General features: G+C 66.6%; 1 protein-coding gene across 1 annotated transcript; it reads right to left on the bottom strand.

The window, feature by feature from the left end:
- Positions 1 to 478: 478 nt before the first annotated feature.
- Positions 479 to 22,111, bottom strand: VPS37B (VPS37B subunit of ESCRT-I). Its single transcript, XM_028528717.2, is given in 6 exon segments — positions 479 to 492; positions 2,132 to 2,312; positions 2,314 to 2,643; positions 3,212 to 3,294; positions 4,373 to 4,544; positions 21,928 to 22,111. Coding segments are annotated over 5 exon segments (855 nt in total). The 5' UTR covers positions 22,039 to 22,111; the 3' UTR covers positions 479 to 492; positions 2,132 to 2,153.
- Between the last annotated feature and the right edge of the window lie 1,233 nt (positions 22,112 to 23,344).

Here is a 23,344-nt window from a genome sequence, read left to right as displayed (position 1 = left end):
AGGCCAGTGCCCGCAGTGGGGGCGTGAATGTGGACCTGGCTGTGAGCTTCCTGGCAGCCACGGGGAAAAGAGAAACTATCAGCTACAAATTCTCTTAAATAGCCAGCTGCTTTCTCAGGAAATGCTTCCCTCGTTCTCACAGGAACCCGCAGCGGTGTCTCCCGCGTGTCTGGCCAGCACAGCGGCAGGGAGCGCGCTCTGGGCCCTCCTCGTGTTCCCAAGAAAAGTGCCTCCCAGGGCAGCTCCGGGACAGCTAGCAGCGAGGGGCCCCCGGCGTGGGGCACTGCGAGCACCTCCTCTTCCAGAAGGCCACGCCTCCCCTGGGGGGCAGTCCCCAGAGCAAAGTGGCAGCCACTGAAGTTTATCATTTGAAACATGAATGTCTTAGTTCCCATCAGCTGTGTAGCACGTGGGGCGACCCTGTGGACAGAAAGTGCAACCTCGCCCCGAAACCACGTGAGGAACGAGCTTCCCTCCACCCCTGACTGCGGCCTCCAGACTTTTATCAAACAGGATGGAGGCTCCACCCTTGCGGCCGTGCCCCTGGCCGGGCAAGCAGTGCGCCCGGCTCGGTGGCCTAAAATTTTCACCTTCCGCGGATACGCTAGTCCATTTCACTGACACTCGAGAATCAAGCCCATCACCAACAGGTAGATAAATGACAGCACTCATGAATAATTCTCTATTTATTAAAAACGGTCCTACGTGTTACAGCCGCGGCCCCGGAGAGACGGCGAGGCCGGCCGGGCAGCCCCTCCCCCACGTCTGCACCGAGCGCCGCGGCGGAGGTATCGGGCGAGCGGCGCTGCCCTGAGGCCGCGGGACGCCGCAGGCCCCTGATTGGCGTGGCAGTACGTCGTCCTTTCCAGCTTCGCCTTCTTTCAACACCGTCACAACACAGTAGAGTTCGAGTCCGGGAGCAGAACCGGGTGGAAACGGGGTGCAGAGGCTGGCGGCCCCGCCCACGGCCCAGCAGGCCAGGCGCCTGCCTTTGCTCTGCAGCCTCCGCAGCAGCCAGCGGGGCGGGCAGTCACCAGCCTGGCCAGGGTGACTGCTGGTTCCACAGCGCAGCACCAGCCGTCAACAGTGGGTGGTGACCACCACCACCAGGCTGATTTCAGCACAGGTGGCACCCCCAGACATGGCACCTCTAGACGGGAACCCGGAGAGGCAGGAAGAGCAGCCTAGTTTGTTGGCACCTTCTATTCTGTGGGGCGAGCTCCTCCTGCGGGGGTCCCTGCCCCCACCCGAGCCCCACGCCCGACTGGAGGTGAGAACGGTGGCGGAGGGGCTCCTGGTCCAGGGTGGTGGGCTGTTCCTCCCCCTGCAGGGGGCGACAGGCCCTTCCTGGACGCAGAGCTGGAGCTGCTGGGGTGGGAGCAGCTGGTGATGCCCCCGCAGCCTGGGGGCCTGCAGGGGGCGGTGGGCAGCCCCTCGCTGGCACCAGGTGAAGCTAAGGCACACACCCCGGGCCTGCGGGTCGCAGGTGGGACCACGCGCTGCTCGTGAGACGGGAAATTGCATTCACGCCACCTGCATTTACAGCTGCTCAAAACATCATGTGTGTTTTTATAAAGTTTCCCTGAATGGTCTTGTGTCAAAAAAGTTTTCTTTCCCAATATAAAACAGGAAAATCACCCACGTAGTAAAAATATTGGAGCACTTCTTCATAGAAACCCTGGGGCCGGCGGGGGCGGGCGGGATGGCGGGGCCGGGGCAGCTGCTGCTCCAAGCCCAGCCCCCGCCCAAGGGCCGGCCCAGACGTGGCCCTGGGCCAAGCGCAAACCCTGTGTGTGGCTTTGAGGGGTCCTGGTCTGGGGGAGAGGGGGCCCCACAGACTGTGAGCACCTTCCGGGCCGTGACAGGCTGGGGCGGCGACCGTCTGGGAAAGGAAGCAGAAACGGGGTCCCGTGCCTCTGAGGGAAGCCTCGACGGGACGCCACGACTCTGGGGGGGCCCCCAGGTTCACGAGTTCACCAACACAAGACTCAGACACCGCGTGGGGGCTGCAGGCTGGCTCCAGGTCGGGGCCGGCGGAGGCTGGGGCGAGAACCGGGGCCCCACAACGCGGCCTCGCAGCCTCCCGAGCGCGGCCCGGCCCGCGGGCCGGCGGGAGGCGGGGAGGGGGGACGTCTCCAGCCAGACTGGGCCCCTCACTGCAGGATGAAGCCCGGCTGGTGAGGCAGCCGAGGGGGGGGCCTCTGGGGGAGCGGTGGTGGGAACGGCGACACGAACTGTGCGGAGAATCCTTGCTGGGGGGGGAGGCCCACGCGGGGGGGCACGGGCGGGCACGGCGGTCCGGGGAGCGGGGGGGGCCTGCGCCGAGCCCATGGCGGCGGTGAACGGCGTGGCCAAGCGTCCTGCGGGCACCGGGGGTGGGATGCGCCGCGGCAGCACGGAGGGGGCCCCGCCGGCCTCGGGGGCCGGGTAGGGCAGCGGGGCGGCGGGCGCGGGCTCGGGCGCCCTGGGCGGCGGCAGCAGCGGCGCGGCCGGGGCCTGCGGCGGCCTCGGCCTCCTCAGCACCATCTCCTGGAGCTTCTCGATCTTCACCCTGCGCACGTGGGCCAGTCTCCGCTGGCTCCGGTACACGTCGATGAAGGCGTCCAGGGCGAGCTCTCCGTCCAGGAACTTCTCCGCCATGTTCTGGAGGCAGCAGGGGACACCCACTGGGTGACCGAGGCGGCCCAGCCCTCGGGGGACCCCCGCCGCAGTGGGGAGACCGCACAGCCCCTCCCGACTCCGGGCCCCCTCCCACGGGCCCCCCACTGCGCCCCGTTCCTGCCCTCTCCCCCGACGTGGGCTGCAGCCGGTCTGCCCCCACCTGCCCCCTTCCGTGGGCCCCACCCGGCCACGCACCGGGTCAGCAGGACAGAGATGGCTCCTGCCCACCAGGCCGATCATTCAGCCTGCGCCGCCCGACGTGGCCACAGCTACACCCGTCACCCCCGCCCCGCCAACTCGGCTCGGCCAGGCTCAGGCCCTCGCGCTCAGCTGGCTGTGGCCCCCGCGCCGCCCACCCACTACTCGGAGCAGGCGGCGCTCCAGCCACGGGTGCCCACGGGACCCTCGCTGAGTCAGTGGGGCATGTGCCCCCCCCCCCCTTGAGGCCCAGGCGCTCTGCAGCTCCCCCAGAGCCCGCGGGCCCCGCCCCGGCTCACAGGCCGGGCTGCCCGGCCCACCCCCGAGGGACCAGGGACGCCGGCTGCTTTACCTCGGTGTCCTCCTCGATCTTGGCCCCTTCCGCCTGCAGGAGTGCGAGCAGGGTCTCCAGGGACGCGCTGCTGGGCTGGCTGTCTGGAAAAGAGGAGGGGTGGCGTGAGGGGGGCACCGCCTGGCCCCCCAATAGCAGCGCCTGACCCCCTCCCGCCACCCCTCCACAGAGAGTGCTGGGGCCACAGGCCAACAGGACCCCCCCCCCCCCCACTGTCAGCGACTCCCCAGGGCGGTGCCTCCTGAACGAGTGGGCCCACCCGGTGTCAGAGGGCGGTCACTGAGCGTGTGACGGCGCCCCCGTCCCCAGGGCCCTGGACGCCCCCCCCCACAGCGCTAACTCCCACACAGCACGCACGTCCCAACCGCAGGACCTGACCTGGCACACGCACGCCCCCGCCCCCGTCAGGGTCTCTGGGCACGCCCCACCCCCCACCCAGGCGGCCCCGCGCTGCCGCTCCCAGACCACGGGCTCCGCTCACTGACACCGCCCCTCCCAGGCCGCCGTGTGCCGCGTGAGCCGCACCGCCACCGTGGAGCCCACGGTCCGCAGAGGCCCCCCGGGCTGCCCCCACGGACAAAGCCCAGCGGGCACTGCGGTGCGAATCTTTGGACACCAACGCCCCGGTCCGTGGGGGACGTGCGGGGGTCACGGGGGGCGGAGTCGGAGTGCACGAGTCTCCTGTGCTGCCTCGCGGCTGCTCCGAGGGGGGGTCTTACCAGCTCGCGTTTCCCCCGTCTGACCAGAGGCAGCCTGGGCCGCCCCCGAGACCCTCGCTGGGGGGGTGGTTTTGAGCCCCGCACCCACGGTCTCCCCCCCACCTGCCCACAGCACGCAGCAACCGATGTTCCACCCCACCCCACCCACAGGGGCTGCACACCGGGGCGCGAGAGTGAACCACGCCAGCCCAGGCGCCGGTCTCCTCCATCGCCTCCGGGGCCGCCTGCACGGGACGGAGCACTCAGGAAACGGCCTTTCTCGCGCCTCGAGCGGGAGGCGGACCCCGGTCATGGCCCCGCGTGCAAACTGTTCCTTCGCGGCGGCGGTCCCGGCCCGGCCTGCTGCTTTCCCGTGCGAACACTGCTTTCGCGGCTGCAAAAGCCTGCACACGTGTGGGCCCCCCCCAGCCCCTCCAGCCTCGAGGGGCCGCCTGAGGGTTACCTAGCTTGGCCTTCTTCAGCTGGTAGGCCTCGAAGAGCACCTGCAGCTCCTGGTACTTCTGGGTCAGCCGGGCCTTCCGCTCGTCCAGCTGGGGCTGAAACAGCAGGTTCCCCTCCGCCAGGCTGCGGTTGCTGGCCAGCGTCATCTCTTTGCTCAACTGAACGTTCTGGGTCTGTGGGGGACGCGAGGACAGTGAGACCCTGTGCGCTGGGCCCCTGGCAGTTCCCCACCCCCCCAAACCACCCATCTGCTCCCAGGGGACTGGGACCCCAGGGGGGTGGCGCTCCGGCAGCTCCGGCCCCTCTGATTTCTAGCTTGGACACTCCTTCCAGTTCTTTTATTTTTTTTAAACGTTTCCCGGCCAGAGGCAGGTGGCTCAGTGGATTGAGCGCGGGCTGGGAACCAAAGTGTCGCAGGTTCGATTCCCAGTCAGGACACATGCCTGGGTTGCAGGCCATGACCCCCAGCAACCGCACATTGGTGTTTCTCCCTCTATCTCCCTCCCTTCTCTCTCTAAAAATAAATAAAATCTTTAAAAAAAACATTTTATTTATTTTCAGAGAGGGAAAGGGAGGGAGAAAGAGAAGGAGAGAAACATCAGTGTGTGGTTGCCTTTCATGCGTCCTATCTGGGACTCAAACCAGGGACCTTCCAGTTCGCGGGCCAGCGCTCCGTCCACGGGGCCACACCAGCCAGGGCCGGCTTCCGGTCCTTGAGGAGCAAAGCCACTTCCCTTCCGGTGAGCTTGTCTCGTGACAAGTTCCCTTCGGTGGCTACACTGGGGCCAGAATCCCCTACCACGTTCGAGCAGACAGCTGCACGGATTCCGTGCCAGGTTTTTTCACAGCCCGTTTCTGCCGCCCCGGGGGGCTGTTGAGCGTCCCTGGTCCCAGAGGGGGATCAGGTGGCACGACCTCAATCAGGCTTCACGGTCCTCAGGCTCAGAGGTGAGCGAGGAGCCTGGGGATGGTGAGCCTGCTCTGCCTTCTCCTGCGGCCACCGTCCACCGTCCACCGTCCACCCAGGGCCTGACCCGAAGCTTGGGGGAGAGGGCTTACATGCCCCACAGGGGTTTCATTCTGCCCTCCCAGCAGCGCGGCCTACCTGGGAGCCGGAGAGGCCCACCTGCCTGGCCCCCGGGGGGAGGCCGTGGAAGGGGGTCACACGGGGCCGGGAGGCATTGGAACACAAAAGCAGCCCCACGAGCCCGTGGTCCCTGCTGCTCGCGCCCTCTCCACTCGCGGCCGACCTCCTTCCCCGGAGAGCCCGCCCACCGCAACCCCGCTCGCTGGGCCTGGAGTTCAGCAGCTCGCGGTCCCTGCTCTCGCTCAGGTTTCCCTCCGGGTCCCCTCTTCATCCCTGGGCCAGTCACCGTTGTGTCCCCCTGCAGATCCTTGATGCCCCCCAGCCCACATCCCGGCTACTTCCTTCCTCTCTGCAGTCGGAGGGTAGCCCTGGCCCGCTGCCTCCACCTCTGGGCGCAGCCACGCCCACCGGGGCATCCTGCCTGCCCTCCCACCCCGTACCCTCACCGAGCTCGCACACACGTGCACAGCTCAGTGGCGTGGGAGAGCAAGGACGAGGCCCGTGGCCCCGGACACACATGCGCCCACTCAGATGAACGGGCCCCGGCCCGGAAGAGCAGGCGAGGACTGAACGGAGTCCAGGTCACAGGGAGGGAAGGGGCCTCCAGCTCAACGCCCGGGAACCGGTGCCTCGGGGGTGCTCTCGCCGCATGCCGTGCCACCGGGAGACCTGGGGGCTGGAGGGGCCTGTGCACGGGTCTCAGCAGGGCCCCAGCAGCCCCCCCCCACCACCCCGACCCCGCAGCACCGGCCCACCACTTGCGCTGCCCCGGGTCTTCCCGTCCACTGCTGAGCTCCTCAGAGACCGAACAAGTGAAGACGAACAGCACAGTCCCCAGCTGCTCAGGAGACCGGCTCGGCGATTTCTCTCAAACACGCAACTGCCCCCGACCCCGAAACCCCACCCAGGGCGTCTTCCCACGGCCTCGCTCGCCATCGCCAAAGCCTGGAGGGAGGACGGGAAGTTCCTCGGCCGGCGAGTGTGGGGACAAAGTGTGCCCCCTCCACGCGGCCAACGCCACAGAGCTGCGACACCGACACACGACACACGCAGCACCCCCCGTGAAGGCGGCCGGGCGGGGAGAGCCCGGCCCCGGGCCACAGGCCGCGCCGCAGCCTGGAGGGGACAGAACACAGACGGGGCAGGAGGTGGCTGGGGGAGGGAAGGGGCTCTGAGGGCGCCACCTGAGGGTGCTCCCGGTGACAGGACATCCTACCACTCCCCATCCTGAGCGTCCGAGTGTCTGTCCTCTGGCCGTGACTGGGGTCATTTTTGGGGAAACCAGGGGCGGGCACACAGGGGCTCCCTCAACGGCTTCTCCCGGACCTACCCCTGCCCCAGGGTCTGCGCTCTGAGCATGTGCCCCGCCCACACGCCCGCCGGTCTCGTCTGAGGGACAGGCAGGGGCAGGCGGCCAAGGCCACCGCCAGGATGCGGGCTCCGGCGCCCGGGCCCCTGCTCCGACTCACAGGAGCCTCATCCAGAGAGCGCGTGCAGAGTGGCCACCGCCGCTGGGGGGCAGGGGGCTGAGAGGGGCGGGGCGCTCCCGGCCTCAAGCAAGCCCAGAGCCAGCGTCAGTGGACTTGACCTCGTCTTGTCCTGACCTTTGAGGCCCGGCCCGGCCCCTGGGTATGGAGCCCAGCTCTTCCCTCCACGGGCCTCGGGCTCCGGCTCCAGGCCCTGACCTCAGAGGCCCCCGTCCCGGTGCCCGTTCCTTCCCTGCCGCCAACTGCAATCAGTGTGTGGCCTGTGTTCCCGCGCCCTGCCTCCCCCGCGGCAGGACCTGCGACACAGCCAATCAGTCTCTCGGCACCTCCGGCAGGCCACGCCCTGAGCATGTGGCAGCCACGCAGTAAGGGTCTACGGAATGACACAGGGGGCCCTGGAGGCCGGGTCTGGCAAACGAGGTGGGTTACAGAATGGGGAGTCAAAAAAAAAAAAGCTGGGTTTGTTAATAAACGCCCCAGATCACCCTCACGACAGACAGGCTCCCTCGGCAGAGTCTGAGCTCAAGCCTGGGGGGCGGGGGTGGGGGCGGGGTCGCTCACTGGACGGACGGGACATCCCACAGGTGGGGTCTCCCCCGAAGTCCTGGCAGGGGCAGCAGGAACCCCCGGAGACCCTGGGGAGGCCGGGCCCCCGGTGCCATGCCCACGCCCCTCCGCAGTGGCGGTCCCGCCGTCCGCTGTCCAGCGGGGTCTCCTGCAGGGGTGGGAGCGCAGGTGGGATCCCCAGCCCCCAGAGCCGGCCGGCGGCCCAGGCCCAGGTGCACGTCCCACGCTCCCCGGGTGAGGCCGACCGCAGCTAAGCAAGCGTCGCCGCCTTGCACACGGCTCGGCCATGAAACGCACTCGCGTGCACGCTGACCCTCAGGGTCTCGGCCGGGTCGGAATCACTGCTCCACACGCTGGGGTCCCAGATGCGGGTCCCCCGAGGAAGCACGCGGACGGCAGTCCATCTGCGTGGGGGCAAGGGCGAGGCCTCCGGTCAGCAAGAGGCCAAGTGCAACTCAAGCGATGACCCCTGCGCCACAAGCTGCAGTTCCTTTTGTCCTCTGTGTACACGAGTTTTCACATGGAAGCGGCCGCCCAGACCCCACACCCACGGCACTCTCCCAGGGCACACGGGTGCTGAGGGGGAGGGGCTTCTCCTTTAAGCCCCGGACAAAGCCTTTTCCAACCCCCCCATGGGCCCCGGGCACACCTCCACTGGCGGGAACAACTCTCCTCCCGTCACCTGCAGAGCTGGAGGGACAGGTGAGCCAGCGGGACAGGTGAGCTGGCGGGACAGGCCCGGGGCCTCCAGGTGGCGGCGCGAGCAGCAATGCCCGAGTGGCAGCCGCTCTGGGCGACACACAGCCCGACGCCCACAGCCCTCGGACCCGCCACTCCGGCCCCACGTCTGTGACAGGTGGGCACGGGGGCCTGAGACACCGTGATGCAGCCACTGTGTCCCAGGAGCCATGGCTCGGAGCCGGCAGACACGTCTGGAACCTCGAACGGGGTCACCAGCCCTGGACGGTTCTCACGAACCTCCCTGACCAGAGTGTCTTTTCAGGAAATACCCTCCCTGTGGTCAGGACCCGTTTGTATCAATGTGCTCAGTTTCGCTTCCGTTTCCCTGTCTGCGTGCAGTCCGAGAAAAACGAGGCGCGGGCACGCCGCCCTCTCAGCGGCCCGGGCGGCCCCAGGAGCCCCCAAAGGCAGCGGCACGGCCTGGGACCGCGCGGCCTTCCCGCTGTCCTCTCCCCGCCGGTGCAGAGGTGCCTGGCTCATTACGACGAGCACGCACACACTTACAAAAAAGTCGTCTTTTTAATCAAAACCACCTGTTGGGCGCTAGCAGTGCCAGAGGGCAGAGGCTGAGGGGAAACAAGCCGACCCCGTTTCAGAAGAGAAGACAGGCCTTTCACATGACGTGTCCAGGTGGCAGTGTGGGAGCCCCGTCTCTCAGGGGACGCTCACCGAGGTCGAGCAGAGCGCACGCCCCACCTCAGCGCCCACGGCAGGTCTCACCCACTCCCCCGGGCCGGGGGCGTGCGGCGGAGGGTAAAGGGGCTCAGGCGGAAAACAGGTGTAACCCCCCTACTCCCCGCTCCAAGTGGCATGCTCGACGGTTACGGATGAGACACCTGGGGACGGCATAGGGACGCCTGCGGGGCGGGTGGGGGGTTCCAGCCGGACACCGCATGAGGCTCGGGCTGCAGCCGCCGCGGCCCCTGCAGCGCTTATTAGGTGCAGCCTCCCCGACACCCCGACAGGCGGCCGGCCACCCGTCCGAGCAGGACCCTTTCTACAGGAAAGGTGCCCAGAGCGGAGCCGCCCGCCCCTGGACACTGCAGCGCCCCTGTCCCAGCGAACGACACCGCTGAGTTGTCAGTGAGTCTCAACGAACAAACGGAAACTCTCGACGGGGCGATAAACGCTGTAACACTCAGAACCCAGTGCGTCCTGGGAACCCGGGCCGTGAGCACAGGGAGGCCCCCACCCCCCGCCCCCAATGGAACTGCCCAGGACCTGGCCCCGGTGACAAGGGGCTGGGCGCCCCCGAGGCACAGCCTCGCTGAGGTGGAACTCGCAAGCCGCATGGTCTCGCCCTGGCCGGGCAGCTCAGTGGATCAGAGCATCATCCCACTACACTAAGGCTGCAGGTTCGATCCCCGGTCAGGGCACATTCTACAAGAATTCACCAATGAATGCATAAATATGTGGAACAAGAAATTGATGTTTCTCTCTCACACCAATGAACGTAAAATTTAAAAGCTGGGGCGGGGAGCAGGGTGTTGAGGCCTCGTGCGTGCCGTCTCGGGGACGGCGGGCCATGGAGACAGAGGAGTGACCCGGAGGCAGAGGACAGAGACCCACAGGCAGCCAGACGCCGCCGTGTCGGTGGGGTGTCACCTCCCGGGGGTGACGGGGCGCCTGCAGCGGGCCGAGTGGGGGCCCCAGAGAGCCGTGTCCGCAGTCGCAGCCCTGAAACCTGGGCAGGTGGCCTGGTCTAGAAACAGGGTCTGTGCAGACGGGGTTGGTCGAGGGCCTGGAGGTCCGGAGATCCTCCCGGACTGCCCATGGCCCCGAGTCGGTCACAAGTGTCCTCATCAGCAACGCCCAGGGGAGGACAGAGACACGGGGCCGCGTGGAGACAGAGGCCGAGGCCGAGGTGATGCAGCCGCAAGGCAAAGAGGCCGGGGCCTGGAGGCCGCCAGGGGTGGGAGCACGCTCCCCACGGGGCCTCCCACCAGGTGTGGGGCCATTTGCTGCGGCAGCCCCGGGGGCCCGTGGCCACCCTGCCCCTGTCCCTGGGCCAACCGGCTGCCCTGAGCCACACCAGACCCCCGCCTGCTGCTGCTAGCTGGGGCCGGAGACCGGGCTCTCGGAACGCCCCTCCCCGCACAGGGTGACTGAAGGTGGCCAGACCACCCCGCCCAGCAGCCCTCTCCCCCGCCTTGGTCCACTGTCCCTGCTCCGCCATCCCTCGGGTCCGGAGGTCAGAGACACAAGACAGAGGCCAGCCCTGCACCCCGGGGGTCCACCCCGCGTCTCCTCCTCAAGACGAAGGCCCCCGTGACTGGCCTCTGGTCCCCGCTGAGCCTGAGCCTGACTGACGTGGCCAGGAGGGCCCCCCCCCCAGCAAAATGAGACGATGTGTGAGCTTACAGCCACCCCGCGGGAGGGGCTGGGTCTCCCTCCCTCTGGGTGCCCCCCGCCCAGCCCAGCGGCGCAGCCAATGCAGGCGCCTCGCTGAGCGCTGCCGGCCTCGGTCCGTCTGCGGGACGGCTCTGAAGGGTGTCTTCCTGTCAGAGGTTTCACTCACTCACTCACTCACTGGGGGGCGGGGGAGAAAGGGGACCTGGGCCGCGACCCAGGCACACGCCCTCGCGGGAACCAGCCCCGCGACCTTCCCGTTCGCTGGACGCCGCCCGGCCCACCGGCCACACAGGTCAGGGCTGAGGTCATCGTCTTCAAACGCGTGCCCCGAACTGCCACACGGCGACGTCAAGGCCCAGCCACCAGCGGCCGCTCGGCCCGACGTGACCCCGAGAGGGGAGAGCGGGGATGCGCCGCCGGGACTGCCGGGAAGCGAGCCCCGTGACCGCCGCACACGCGGAGCACGCACGCGGGGCACAGGCAGAGACACGCTGGACGGACACGGGGACCGCCTGCACCCGACGCCACGGGAACGCTCGCCGGTGTTCACAGAGTCGCCGACTGCAGAGCCGCGACCAGAGCCCCTCCCGGAGCAGCACGGCCGCTCGTCCGGGAGACACGGGGACGAGCCGCCCTGGGGACACGCCGCCAGGCCACCTGCGGGGGCGGCGCCTGCTCGGCACTGCAGCCCCCCTGCCCCCACCCCGTGCAGACGGCATCTGCTCCACAAGTAAAAGGCCCCCAAGGGAAAACGGGGGAAACCAGAACAGGCGTGAACCGGAGGTGTTAGGTAAGACGAGGCCCCAGGGCCGGGAAACGCCCACGCCGCGGGAGGCTCCACGAGCGCTGACTGCGCACCTACTACGTGCTCGGCTCTGTTCCTTCTCTTCCCGCATCACCTCCATCTAGTCCTCTCGGGGAGGGGGAACACACTTTCCCTGTTCTACTCAGGAAAAAGGAAGCGCAGTCTTGGGGGACCCAGGGGACCACCCGAGTCTCGGGAGTGGGGGTCTCCAGGGCCAGGATAGCACGTGAGGATGTTCCGTCTCCACGAGCCTGCGCGGTGGACCCGCCGGAAAAGCCCTGCCCCACCGCCGGCAACCCAGGCTACTCGCCGGTCACCTCTGCCTACGACTCCCCTCTCAACTGTGAGAGCTTCACACCCGCGGCAGAGCCCACGGCCCCTCCCCCCCCCGGGGCCCAGGCCTGCTGTCTGCACCGCCCACTGTGCGGGGCACTTCCCAGGAAGTGCCCGGCTCCGGCCCACTCCCGCCCTGAAAACCGGACACGTGCCCTCGGGGGGGGCGAGGACCAGCACTCCAACCGCACGGCCACCACCACGCTCCCCGGCACGGACGGCATGCGTGTTCGCCACCCTTGGCATGGTGGGCCGGGGGTCTCCCCCAGAGCCCCCTGCCTCCTCCGAGCCACCGGCCGTGGCTCCTCCTGCAGGGAGAGCGGGTGACCCCGAGACCCCGCCCACCCCTGCGGTCAGCCCGCACTTGGGAGGCCGAGCTAGCGCTCGGGCAGCCGCCAGCAACGGCCAGCCAGCTGCGGGGCTGTCACTGGGAGCGGGTTTTTACTTTTCGTGGGTGTCAGCCAGCTGCAGCGACTCGTCTTCCCGACCCTCGAGTTGTCCACGGCCAGAGGGGACCCCGGCCTGGTGTGCAGCAGCCCCCCCGGACTGGTGGCCCCCAGCCAGGCCCTTCTCGAGAAACGCCGGCCCCCCCGACGCCCCGCTCTCCCCTTGACGGGGCGGAGGGGAGTTTCCTGTGGCTCAGGGACGCAGACGAAACGGGCCCCGGGCTCGTCCCTCTCTCTGCGCTCAGGCTGGGCTCAGGGGTCCCCACACACTGGGTTTAATAAAGCCGCCTCGTTACTGTTGCAGTAAAACCGACCGGCCAGGTCTGCGAGCAGACACAGCTGCCTCTGGGCAGCCAGGCGGCAGCTGCCTCGTGGGGGCAGGAATGCCCGGTCACGGTCACGGGCGGTCACTGTGTTCCGTGAAAGGCACGGGGGGGGGGGGTTGCCCCGGCCGCGTGAGGCCAGCTCGGGGAGGCCAGCACACAGCTGCTACGGCCATTTAAAAACCCGCCCTGCCCCCTTCCCCCCTCCCTCCGATAGAGGGCCGCCCCGGGGAAGACAGACAGGGTTTGGAAACCCTGATTCTCGTAGCAGCAGCGGCTTCTGGCCGGACCGTCGCCCAGCGCGGCCGTTGGTTGGCAGGAGTGTAGGGTCCCTCCCTCGCTGCCGCCGCCTTCTAACTGCGGTTCACAGGGAATGCTCCGGAGTGTGCCGGATGGCCCCCTCACAGGCGCCAAGAGAAGACGCCTGGACGGACGGACGGTCGGACGGACGGGGCCTGGGTCCGTCTCCAAGGCCGCGTCTGCCCGCAGTTCTGCTCCCAGGTCTCCAGGGGCCCCGTGCGGGGTGCCTCCAGCCCCCGACCCGGGAACTCGCCCCGCAGGTGACACTCGCGCCCGCACGGCCGGATGGTTCGGCTCCTGCCCCGCTCGAGGGGGCGCTGCTTCCATCGTGGAGCCTGGAAGTCGTGGCTGAAGAAAGGGACTGATCGGAGCAGGAGCAGCTAGTCCGCCGACCGTCGCACCCACAAACCCCACCTAGTGGACCCCTGATGCAGGGAGTCAGACGCTCCGAGCAAAAGAAGGGGCTGGACCCTCGAGAAGCAATCCTTTTCAGGAAAAGGAAATGCTGATATTTTAACAGATTTGTGTCCAACAACATAATTTATAAAAGCAAACAAAAAAGCAGCGGAATACCCAACAATAAGGGAACGGTCATGCACGTCCCATAGCCTCCTGGCGTGGCACCGCGTGACCGTGGGAACGAGCGTGACAGAGCCAGCGCTGAGTGCACGGGAAAACACGCGGGCAGCGCACGCACAGGGCGACCCCGGGGGGACACGGGGCGAGGCATGTGACGTGTCTGTTCACAGTCTGCCTCTGGGTGGGGGTCCTGCTCGTGATCTTGAAATGTTTTCGATAATAAACACGTACAAAAAGTTACTTTTAAAGGTTTGACCAGCCGGGACCAGAAGGAGGAAGTATCACGCACAGCCCTGCCTTCTCCCTCAGAGGGAGCGGGGCAGCTGTGGGTGAGCAGACCGTCCCTATGAAAACCTTGTAACCAATAGCCCATGGGTGCGACAGCCCGGCACCCATGGGTGCTGGAGGCGGGTGGGCCCGTGTACCCCCAAAGAGGTGCTTGCCGACCGGAGCATGCCCCACGGGACCCGGTCCTGGGGGTTCCTGGGCAACCGCCCCCCCCCCCCCGGGAGCTTCCCCGCACGCCCTGGCAGCGCAAGCCACACCATGCACGACAAAACGAAGGCCGAGTCTCGCGTCACCGCTGGTTCCCAGACTCACCTCACACGGACCTATTAACGTGACCACCGCTCACGCCCACGGAGCCGGGGCCCCGGGGGAAGCACCGCCCTCAGCAGCCCAGCCACTCCCCACGGCCACGCGCCGCGCCAACAGCTCGCAGACGTCCTTATGTCGTCTGCGTGACAACTCAAACCAGGGGTGGTATCATACTACTCCCGTTTTATTTTTTAAATCTTTATTTACTGATTTTAGAGACAGAGGGAGGGAGGGGACGGGGGTGGAGACAGAGAAACATTGATCTGTTGTCCCACTCATCCAAGTGTTTACTGGCCGATTCTTGTATGTGCCCGGACCAGGGATCGAACCCGCAACCCCAGTGTGTCAGGACGACACTCTAACCCACTGAGCTGCTCCGCCAGGGCCTGCAGTGCTCAGGCCCATTTTAAGGTGAAGAAACTGGCATTTCAGAAGGTTCGTCTGCGTCTGGTTCCCAGCAACCCTGTCCTACCCTGACCACAAGGCTCACGAGGTGGCCTTTCCGTCTTTGTGCTCTTTTGTTTTTTTAAGATTTTCTTTTTAGACAGAGGGTAAGTGAGGGAGAAAGAAAGGACAGGAACATCAGTGTGTGGTTGTTTCTGGCACACCCCCTGCTGGGGACCTGGCCTGCAACCCAGGCACGTGCCCTGACTGGGAATCAAACCTGCGACCTTCTGGTTCACGGGCCTGTGCTCACTCCACTGAGCCACACCAGCCAGGGCTGTGCAGCCTTTTATAGTTTTTACCTCCCCTTTTCCTAGCGTTTATTTCTTGGTGCTGTTATTAACTCTACTACAGCACAGGGGGCCGACACAAGGCCTGCGGACCCTGCCTTGTTGTATCCGGCCCAGCACCTTGTTTCTGCCCAGCGGCAGTGCCGGGCTCTCGCTGAACTGTTACGGAGCGGTCACATTTGCACAGCCCTGAAACTACGTTCGGCCCTTTGAAGGTGACCACAAGGCCGATGTGGCCCCTGGTGGAAATGAGTTTGATACCCCTGCTCTACTAGTTCCTCCCCACAGCCTTTAGAACTCTGCAGGGACAGATAAGCCATACGACTGAGTGTTATCTGAACACGGGCAAAGCGAGACCGGCCACGTGCCGGGCCCAGCATGAGCCGTCTGAGGCGGCGACCGGGGCCACCGATCCGCCAGCCACCTGGTCTCAGCCCCTGCTCCTCCTCCCCCTGGCTGCCCAAGCCACCTGTGTAAACCGCATCCCTGGCTCAGGGTCCTCCAGGGACCCCCCGACTGGCCAGGCTGCTGCTGGAGGCACGAGGCCACCTACCTGGTCCCTGACTGCCTCTCTGGCCTGCCCCCCCGCCATGCCCTGGCCCTGGCCCCCTCGGCCAGGCCTGGAACAGGCCGGAGTGCCCACTCCCCTGGCCGCCCCGCCTCCTCACCTGCGAGACCGCCCTCTGAATCCCAGCTCCTGACTCATCTCCTCCGGGATGCACACCCTGCGGTCTCCCCGCCCACCAGGGTGTGCCCGCCTCGCCGTGTCACTCAGACACCGTCCTGGGTCCCTGCACCATCCCAAGGGGTGGAAACGAGGTGGCTGAGCGGCTTCACACCCCACACCCCCCAGGGTGACGCCTGCAGGCCGAGTGGGCGAGGGGGCGCCCCCGGCCTCCGGCAGACGCGTCCGGGAAGTGCTTCTGGGCTCCGTCCCTCCGCCACCCAGCACTGGCCGCGGACACGAACGCAACCTCCGGGTGCCCTGCGCCCACCTGGGCGACGGACGACGGAAGGTCTGACCCGGAAGAAAGGTCAGCTGCAGTCCCCTGCTCGTCACGACACGGACCACGCGAGCATCCGCTCTTCACACCGACTCGCCGGCGCGGGACGAGCGCTCCCCACAGGTTCCACGAGACGCGCGTCCCAGAGCCGCCCCTGGCGGACGGGCTGCCTCCACCGTCCACGGCCCCTCTTGCCGACGAAGTCACCCCAGAGAGCTCCCTGTCTTCACACCCTCGGGGGGACGGCTCTCCGGGGGGATGGCTCTCCGGGGGGATGGTGACGGGACCCAGCATACCCGCAGAGGCGAGGAAGGGGAGGGACCAACCGCCAGGTCACACATGGGGGCAGCGTCTGGCACACGGCTGTTACACACAGCCCCACGCAGCTGCCATCACCCCCGTGGCCGCCTCCTGCTCCCCACGTGGCCAGAAACGCCGCGCCGGCAGCGAGCTCTCGGCCCGAGCGCCCTGGGGCGCTGCATGGCCCGCCGGCCGAGGGGCGAGCGGCCCAGGCTGCCCCAGGTCCCCCTCCGCACGGTCACACCCAGCACGAGCGCTGACGCGGGCTGTCCTCCTGTCGGTGTGAGGTCACTGCACTGGTTTCCCCACCTCGCAGGCCCCCCTCCCTGCCCCCACCCATCATTATGTTTAGTGACCTTCCCCCCCGCCCCCGACGGCAGCGGTCACGTGAAGGAGGCTGGCCCCCAAATTCGGAGCCCTCAGCTCTGAACCGCACTTCCAACCGCCTGCCGGACGGTGCTGTGTAACTGCCCCGAGCGTCCCTCACGGTTGGGTCGGCACAGTCTCGGTGGCCCCTCTCCCGCCTCCCGCCCCCCTGGCCCCCCCCTCACTCCCTTCCGCTGGAAGCCCAGCTATCTGCGCGCCCTCGGCGGCACTCACGGGGCACACCCGGCGGGCCAGGCCGCGTGCCGGGCGCCAGGGCAGGGATAAGCGTGTCCCGGGCCCGGCGGGGCCCAGGGAGGTAGGGGACTTGCACAATGTGGACCCGGTGCCATGGAGGAGTCACACGAAGAGGCTCAGGGACCGTGTGTCAGCAGTGACAGAGGAGGTGGGGTGAGCCCTGGGAGGCCCAGCCACCGGGGCCCCCACGGCCGGCAGGGAGGGGACAGCCCCACAAGGACACCGAGAGGGGAGCGCACAGCTGGCCCGTATCTCCTCTCCGGACATGGGTTCACGTCCTCCGTCCTCCTCAGCCCGGCCTGCTTGACCCTCCCACGCCCGTCCAGCCCACGCCGCTGCCCAGCTGCCTCCCCCCACCAAGCGCGCCTCTGCTCCACAGTCACGGAAGCTCACAGCCCCCACACGCACTGCCACGGGCCCACCCAGGGCCTGGCACTGCGCCCCGGCCGGCCTCGCTTCCCGTCCCGCCCCTGCTCGTGAGCACACCTGATCGGGCCAAGGGGGGCAGTGCTCGCGAGCTGTAACACCTGTCCGCCGCTCTCCTGTCCTGTGCCCGTGCCCACACGGTACCCTCCCCCGGACCCTCCGTTCCCGTCGGTCACCGTCGCACCCAGAGAAAGAAACGCCCAGTTCTGGGGGCGCAGGGGCCGCGAGAACCGTCGGCCGGCCGGTGCGGCTCCGCGGCAGGGAGCGTGTGTTCCTGGCTGGGCCGCCGGCACCGGGATCCAGCCCCGGCCTCTCCCTCCACACCCTCCCCACCCGGCCCGGCGCACGCTCTCCGAGCAGACCCTCCCGGTCCGTCTGTCCATGTGGCAGCCCCCTCCCCAGCGGCGGCACGGGGGCTGTGCCCTGCCCGCTCTCCCTCTCCTCCGACGCCGACGCTGGGCAGAGCTGGGGCCCCGGGGCCGCGGAGCGGGCACGAGACCTCCCTAGAAGGGCGGCAGAGACTCCGCGCCTTTCCGCCCCGGCAACGCTGGCGGACGGCAGGGGCCGGCCGAGTACCTGCCCGGTGCTGCGGGACCACGAAGCATCTCGTGGGCCTGATCTCACTGGGTCCACGCGACGGCTCGCTGACGTCGGTCCCCGCCCACTGTCCCTGCCCACTGTCCCTGCCCACTGTCCCTACCCACTGTCCCTGCCCACTGTCCCCTTCACCGTCAGCGAGGACGCTGCCGCTGGCGAGACTGAGCGGCCACATGGCCAGAGTCAGGCGTCAGTTCCGTCCCCCGCCACCCACACGGCCACTCACACGGCCACCCACACGGCAGCACTCGTCATCAGCGCGAGGGACGGAGAGAGCAGCGGCGTAAAGGATCGAATCTCTGCAATCTCTCCTCCGCCAGGCCAGTCCAGCGGCTCTGAAGGCTCTCCCTGAAGGAAGGGTGCTGGCCCCCCACCGAGGGCTCCCCCCCTCCCACCGCACCGGGGCCCGTCTCCTCCTGAGACCCTGCGTGGCCTCGCGAGAACCCCGGGAGGCCGGCGGGGCTGCTGCCCCTTCGCGGTGAGGGAACTGGAGCGCTGAGTTTAAAGGACTGAAGTGAGATTACACAACACTGGTGCCGCCTCCTTTAAAAAAAAGAGAAAGTCGGCCTGTCTGGCGGCTCAGTCGGCTGAAGCGTGGCCCTGTACGCCCAGAGGGTCGCGGGTTCGATCCCCGGTCGGGGTGATTGCGGAAACCCACCCATTCGTGTTTCTCTCTCACGTTGATGTCTCCCCCTCTTTGCCTCTCTCCCTCCAAAATCAATAAACACATCCTCAGGTGAGGATTTAAAAAAATCAAATGGAAATCAAATTCCAGAGAACACCCCAGCACAGTAATTTTTCACTCGCGTTCAAGTCAGGGGTCCGCAGAGGAGAAGGCCGAAACGCAACAGCCGGAGCCTCACGCCGGGAGCAGGGACCAACGCCAGCTGTGCAAGTGTGCACGCAGAGTGTGACTCTCGGTCCCTGCACGCCGGCCACCCCGTGCCCCCCACCTTGAGCGCAGCAAGGCCTGTCCGGCCCGATGAGCCGCCTGGCAGCCGTCCCCCCGCCCCAGCTCCCCGGAACACACCCGCGGGAGCAGGCAGCTCCTCCCAGACCAGACTCTCTATTTTCCACGGCACAGTCTGCGTTTCAGGCCCTCGGTGCCCTAGCACAGGGCATTCCCACTCGCCGTGGGAACAGAGGTCCTCCTGCATTTGAATCCTCAGCACCAACCAATCAGCATCTCCCCTAAAGCACAGAGGGAGAAGCGACCGGAGAAGTGACCCGTGTAGCTGCCCAACCCCCAAAGCGACAGTTCCTTTTAAGGGAGCGCCCTGCAAGTCCACCGGGGTTCACGTGGACCAAGAGAGAGAGACCAGTGCATTCCACCGGCATGCAAAAATAACTTTAAATAAAAATAAAAATGTGTGCATGTGAACCTCCAGCCCACGGCAGCAGGAAAAACCACCATGAGACCACGGAGACACGCTGCAGAACGGGCGGAAGGAAGGGACAGGGAGGGCACAGACGTGGGCCGGGCCCAGGGGCGCGGCGGCCACGGCCCCGCCGAGACCTCGACGCCCGAGCGGCTCCGGGGCGCGCACGCGGCAATTAGCACAGTGGCCGCCGCATGTAAACCTGACCGTGGACGCCTGCGAAACCCGGCCACACTTGCCAGTCGCCACAAAATAGCCCCTCGGGCCTGGAGGAGCCCTGCTCTGCAATTTGAAACACAGCTGTCTGCCCATTAAAAAGGAGAGCCTTTGATTCAGGCTAAGAGGCTCCGTGCTGTGAAAGGCCCGTTCCCTGCCCCGTCTCCTCCGAGACCGACGGGGACGCAGGAGCATTAGGACCACAGGCGGGGAAAATGTTCCTCAGGCCGATGGCGAGTAAAAATGCACTTGGACTTCTGGCAACGAGACCTTGTCGGCTTGTCAGGACGTCTGCTGGGGTGTGAGTGGCAGCCGGCACCCTTTCTGAAAAGGCAGGACCTCGCTGCCCAACACCACGGATGACGCGTGGGAAAGACTCGGCCTGCGTGCGCCCTCGGCCGCCACCCACCCCTCAGCCCCAGGGAACAAAGCCCACCCATCATTCTCCGACCGCCACAGAGGGAAAGACCCCCCCCCCCCCCCCGCCCCGCAATCACAGCGCTGGGATGCGGCCAAGGCCGGCAGGAGGGCCAGCGGGACTCCACAGCCTGCTCTTTCCCACCACCGCATGGACGCCCCGTGCGGTCCAGTGTGTGTCCGGTTCACGGAGTGCTGTCTCCTTCTGCCTCGCAGCCGCCCCCCAGAAAAGCCAGCGTAGTGACATCAGCTGCTCGGCGGCCATGCCGGTTCCCCGTGATACCCCCACCCGCCCGCCCACTGCACAGGACGAGGGCGACAGGGCCTGCCGCGTGTGGCCGCGGCTGGGGGAGCCGCCTGGACAAGGCGTTCATCCTGGTCTTTGCCTAGTTTCCTGGTTTCACGTAACAGCCCCACGCCCGGGAGAACAGGCTGTGGCCAAGCTACGTACGTGAACTATGCTATGCGGGCCAGTCCGGCAGAGTTCAGCCAGTCCCCGGTATTTGCACGGGATACTCTGGTATGAAGGTCACCCTTACTTAAAAAAAAAACAAAAACACAAACCCCAAACCACAATACACAGAAACCCTGCTAGGTGGATTTGCCTTCCCCTTTAAATAGCCACCTCCAGCTTCACAGGCAGAAGGAACCAGGGAGGCCCCCCCCAGCAGCCGGTCCGCAGAGCCGCCGACCCCACAGCCTTCCTCCCCCGCGGGAGGCAGCTTACTTCTATGAACGTCCCGCCCACCACAGAGCCGCAGCGCCCGCGTCTCCCCGGAGAGAACACACCTAGCGTGTCGTTACTACGCCAGCGACCTGCCTGCCGGCAATCAACAGACGGTCTCCTGGCAACTGCCCGGCAGAGAAAAACTAGGCAAAGCTTTTCTTTCTGTGGAGACGTGCAACTCTCCTTCAGCCGAGAAAGATGGATTTTGTCACTTACTATTCCCCGAGTCGGAAAGCGCCCCATGGAGACCGTAACGGGGTACACCGCGCCCCAGAGCCACGCTCTGTGTGCCAAGCTACAAGCCAGCAAACACAAGGGGTTTATTAACGGAAAGACTGATACCATCTTACTACAGTGGCCTCTCTGTGGCCCCGGACAATGATCTGTTGAGGGTTTTCCAGGGATTTTGAATGTGCAACCTCCAGACAAGCCCCTCCGAAGGGGGCTGGCTCGGGGCGGAACAATCCCTCTTCGGAAAGAAAGCCAAAAGTTCCCCCCCACTTCCCCGATCGGCCCCCCACCCCACCCCCCCGGCCACGGGCTTCTGGGTGAGAGGCTGGCTCAGCCCCACAGGCAGGCGTGGGAAGTCTCCAGCTTCAGAGACAAAGGAGGGGGAATGGTGGGTGGGCCGCAGAGCGGGGATCCGCCTGGGTCCACCTGCTCCGCCAAGTCCCCGACCCGACCCACCGGATCGGCTGTTCAGAGAAAGAGTTCAAAAGGCTGGGGGGCGGGGAGGCGGAAGCAGAGGGCCAAGCCAGCCAGTCACCGGGAGAGCAACCCCGTGGGAAGGGAGGGAGCGGGCTGCCATCAAAGGGGGGGGGGGGGGCTGTCAGCTCCAGGAAATCTCCTGGGTGGCGGGTGGGGTTAAGACACCTTCAGGCAAAGCCACCCTCTGCCAGCACTGCCGGGCATTCCCTTCTTCAACGGAGCGGAAGGCAGCTCTTTCGGAGAAAGGGGTCCTGCCACCGGCCTGACGCCCACCCACACCCCTGGGAGAACTCTGTTAGGGCCATTTCCAAATTCAGCCAACCCCAGGGGGCGCCTCTGACCGCGGGGATCGCAGACCCCTCCCGCGTCGCGCTGGCTGAGTGTGAACGAGGCCTCCCCACCTCCGACACCGCCCCCCCCCCGCCCGACCCCAAAGCCCATCTCACAACCGCATGCCAGGCTCGGCTGGAGACACCCGGCCCCCCAGCCACCCCGGCACCCCCACTGTGCTCTCCTGAAGTTCATGCCCAGCTAGTTCATCCGCGCCTCAAATCCTAGCCTCAGACTCCAGTAACCGCCCCAGTCTCCATGTATCCCTCCACCTTCCCCTGAAGCCCCCCCCCCAATTCTCTGCTCAGACTTAGCCCTCGGCGCCCGCAGTCCCGTCTGCCACCCCTGATCCTCGACCACAGTCCCCCGCGTCCCCCAAGCCCCGTCTCGGGGCGCTCTTCCCCGCTCGGCCCGCGCCCGGGTCCCCCGCCCCCGGCGCCCTCGCGGCCCCCCGCACGCCCCGCGCGGCCCGCCGCTCACCTCCTCCATCTTCTGCACCATCTCCGCCAGCTGCCCCTCGTCCTCCAGCAGGTCGTTGAGCTGCACCAGCGACAGCCCCGCGAACCGGGCTTCGCCCCCGGCGCCCGCCATCCCCGCGTCTCGGGCGCCGCCGCCGCCGCCACCGCTGCTCCAGCCGCCAGGCTCCGCCGACCGGAAGGGCCGCCCTCAAAGCCCGCCCCCGGCGGGGGGGCGGACACGTGACGCCAGCTCTGGGGCGTGACGTCATCGTCGGGAGGGCAGGGGCGGAGCCGGCCCTCCACCTGGAGGGACGGGAGGGTCTCTGAGGTGCCTCTGCGAAGGTTGAGGGCTTCTAAGGGAAGGGAAAGGGGCCGTGGGACCAGCGTCTGACCTAGTGAGTGGTGGTGACGATGTCACTGTCCCCAGGGCGTGCTCCATGACGTCATAAGAGCCTTTTCCTTAAGGAAAAGATACTCAAAGACCCCGAGCAAGGGGCGGAAGGAAGGCAGTTACCACTACAGCCCGTCCAAGCCCAGCAGGGCCCAGGGGAGCCCACAGAGGGGGCCACACGGTTTCCCGGGATCCTGGGGCCGCCAAGGCTTTCGCTCAACAAGTGTTTACGGAGACAACCTACGTGTGGACTGGGCTTGGGTTCCAGGGGGTCTCTGGACCACCCAGTAAATACATTGCGACACGTAATCACAAAAAGAAACTCATATTGTTTTAAATAAGTGTATGATTTTGTGTTGGGCCGCATTCATGGCCACCCTGGGCCGCATGCAGCCCGCGGGCCACGGGTGGGACGCCCCTGGGTTGCACCGACCCCCATCAGAGAGACAGGGCGCCTTCTCCGGGGAGCTCACAGTCTGACCGGGAAGCAAACCAGTTAAATGGCTGCACGCTGGGAGAGGCCGAAGACGGAACTGAATGCCGAAATAAGAGGGCGAGAAGGAAGCTCCGACCTGGCTCAGTGGGTTGAGTGTCATCCCTCAAAGGCTGAAAGGTCGCAGGTTTGATTCCTGGGCAAGGCACATGCCAGGGTTGCAGCCAGTCCCCGTTGGGGACATGTGAGGGGCAACCTATCGACGTTTCTCTCTGACCTCGAAGAGTCTCTCCCTCCCGTCCCTGCTCTCTAAAAATAAATAAATAAATGAGATCTTTTTCTTTTTAAAAAGAGGCTAAGCGGGAAGACTTTCCAAGAGTAAAAGATGGCCCCCCTAAGGGAAGGTGGCCTCGAGGCAGAGCTAACGAAGCAGCACGGAGGAGACAGCCACCATCCTGTGGGAGGCTGGAGGCAGCCAGAGCAGCCCGTGCAAAGGACGAGCTTGGCACGTCCAGGGATGGCCGGGTCGCCACACGCAGGGACCCATGCACGCTGTCCCTTTGCACCCACGCAGAGGAGGGCACCTGGACGTCCAGACGGCCAACCTGTGCCCTT

This window comes from Phyllostomus discolor, chromosome 13, assembly GCF_004126475.2.
Source record: "Phyllostomus discolor isolate MPI-MPIP mPhyDis1 chromosome 13, mPhyDis1.pri.v3, whole genome shotgun sequence".
NCBI classification, from domain to species: domain Eukaryota; kingdom Metazoa; phylum Chordata; class Mammalia; order Chiroptera; family Phyllostomidae; genus Phyllostomus; species Phyllostomus discolor.
This window is presented reverse-complemented; position numbering and strand designations above follow the sequence as displayed.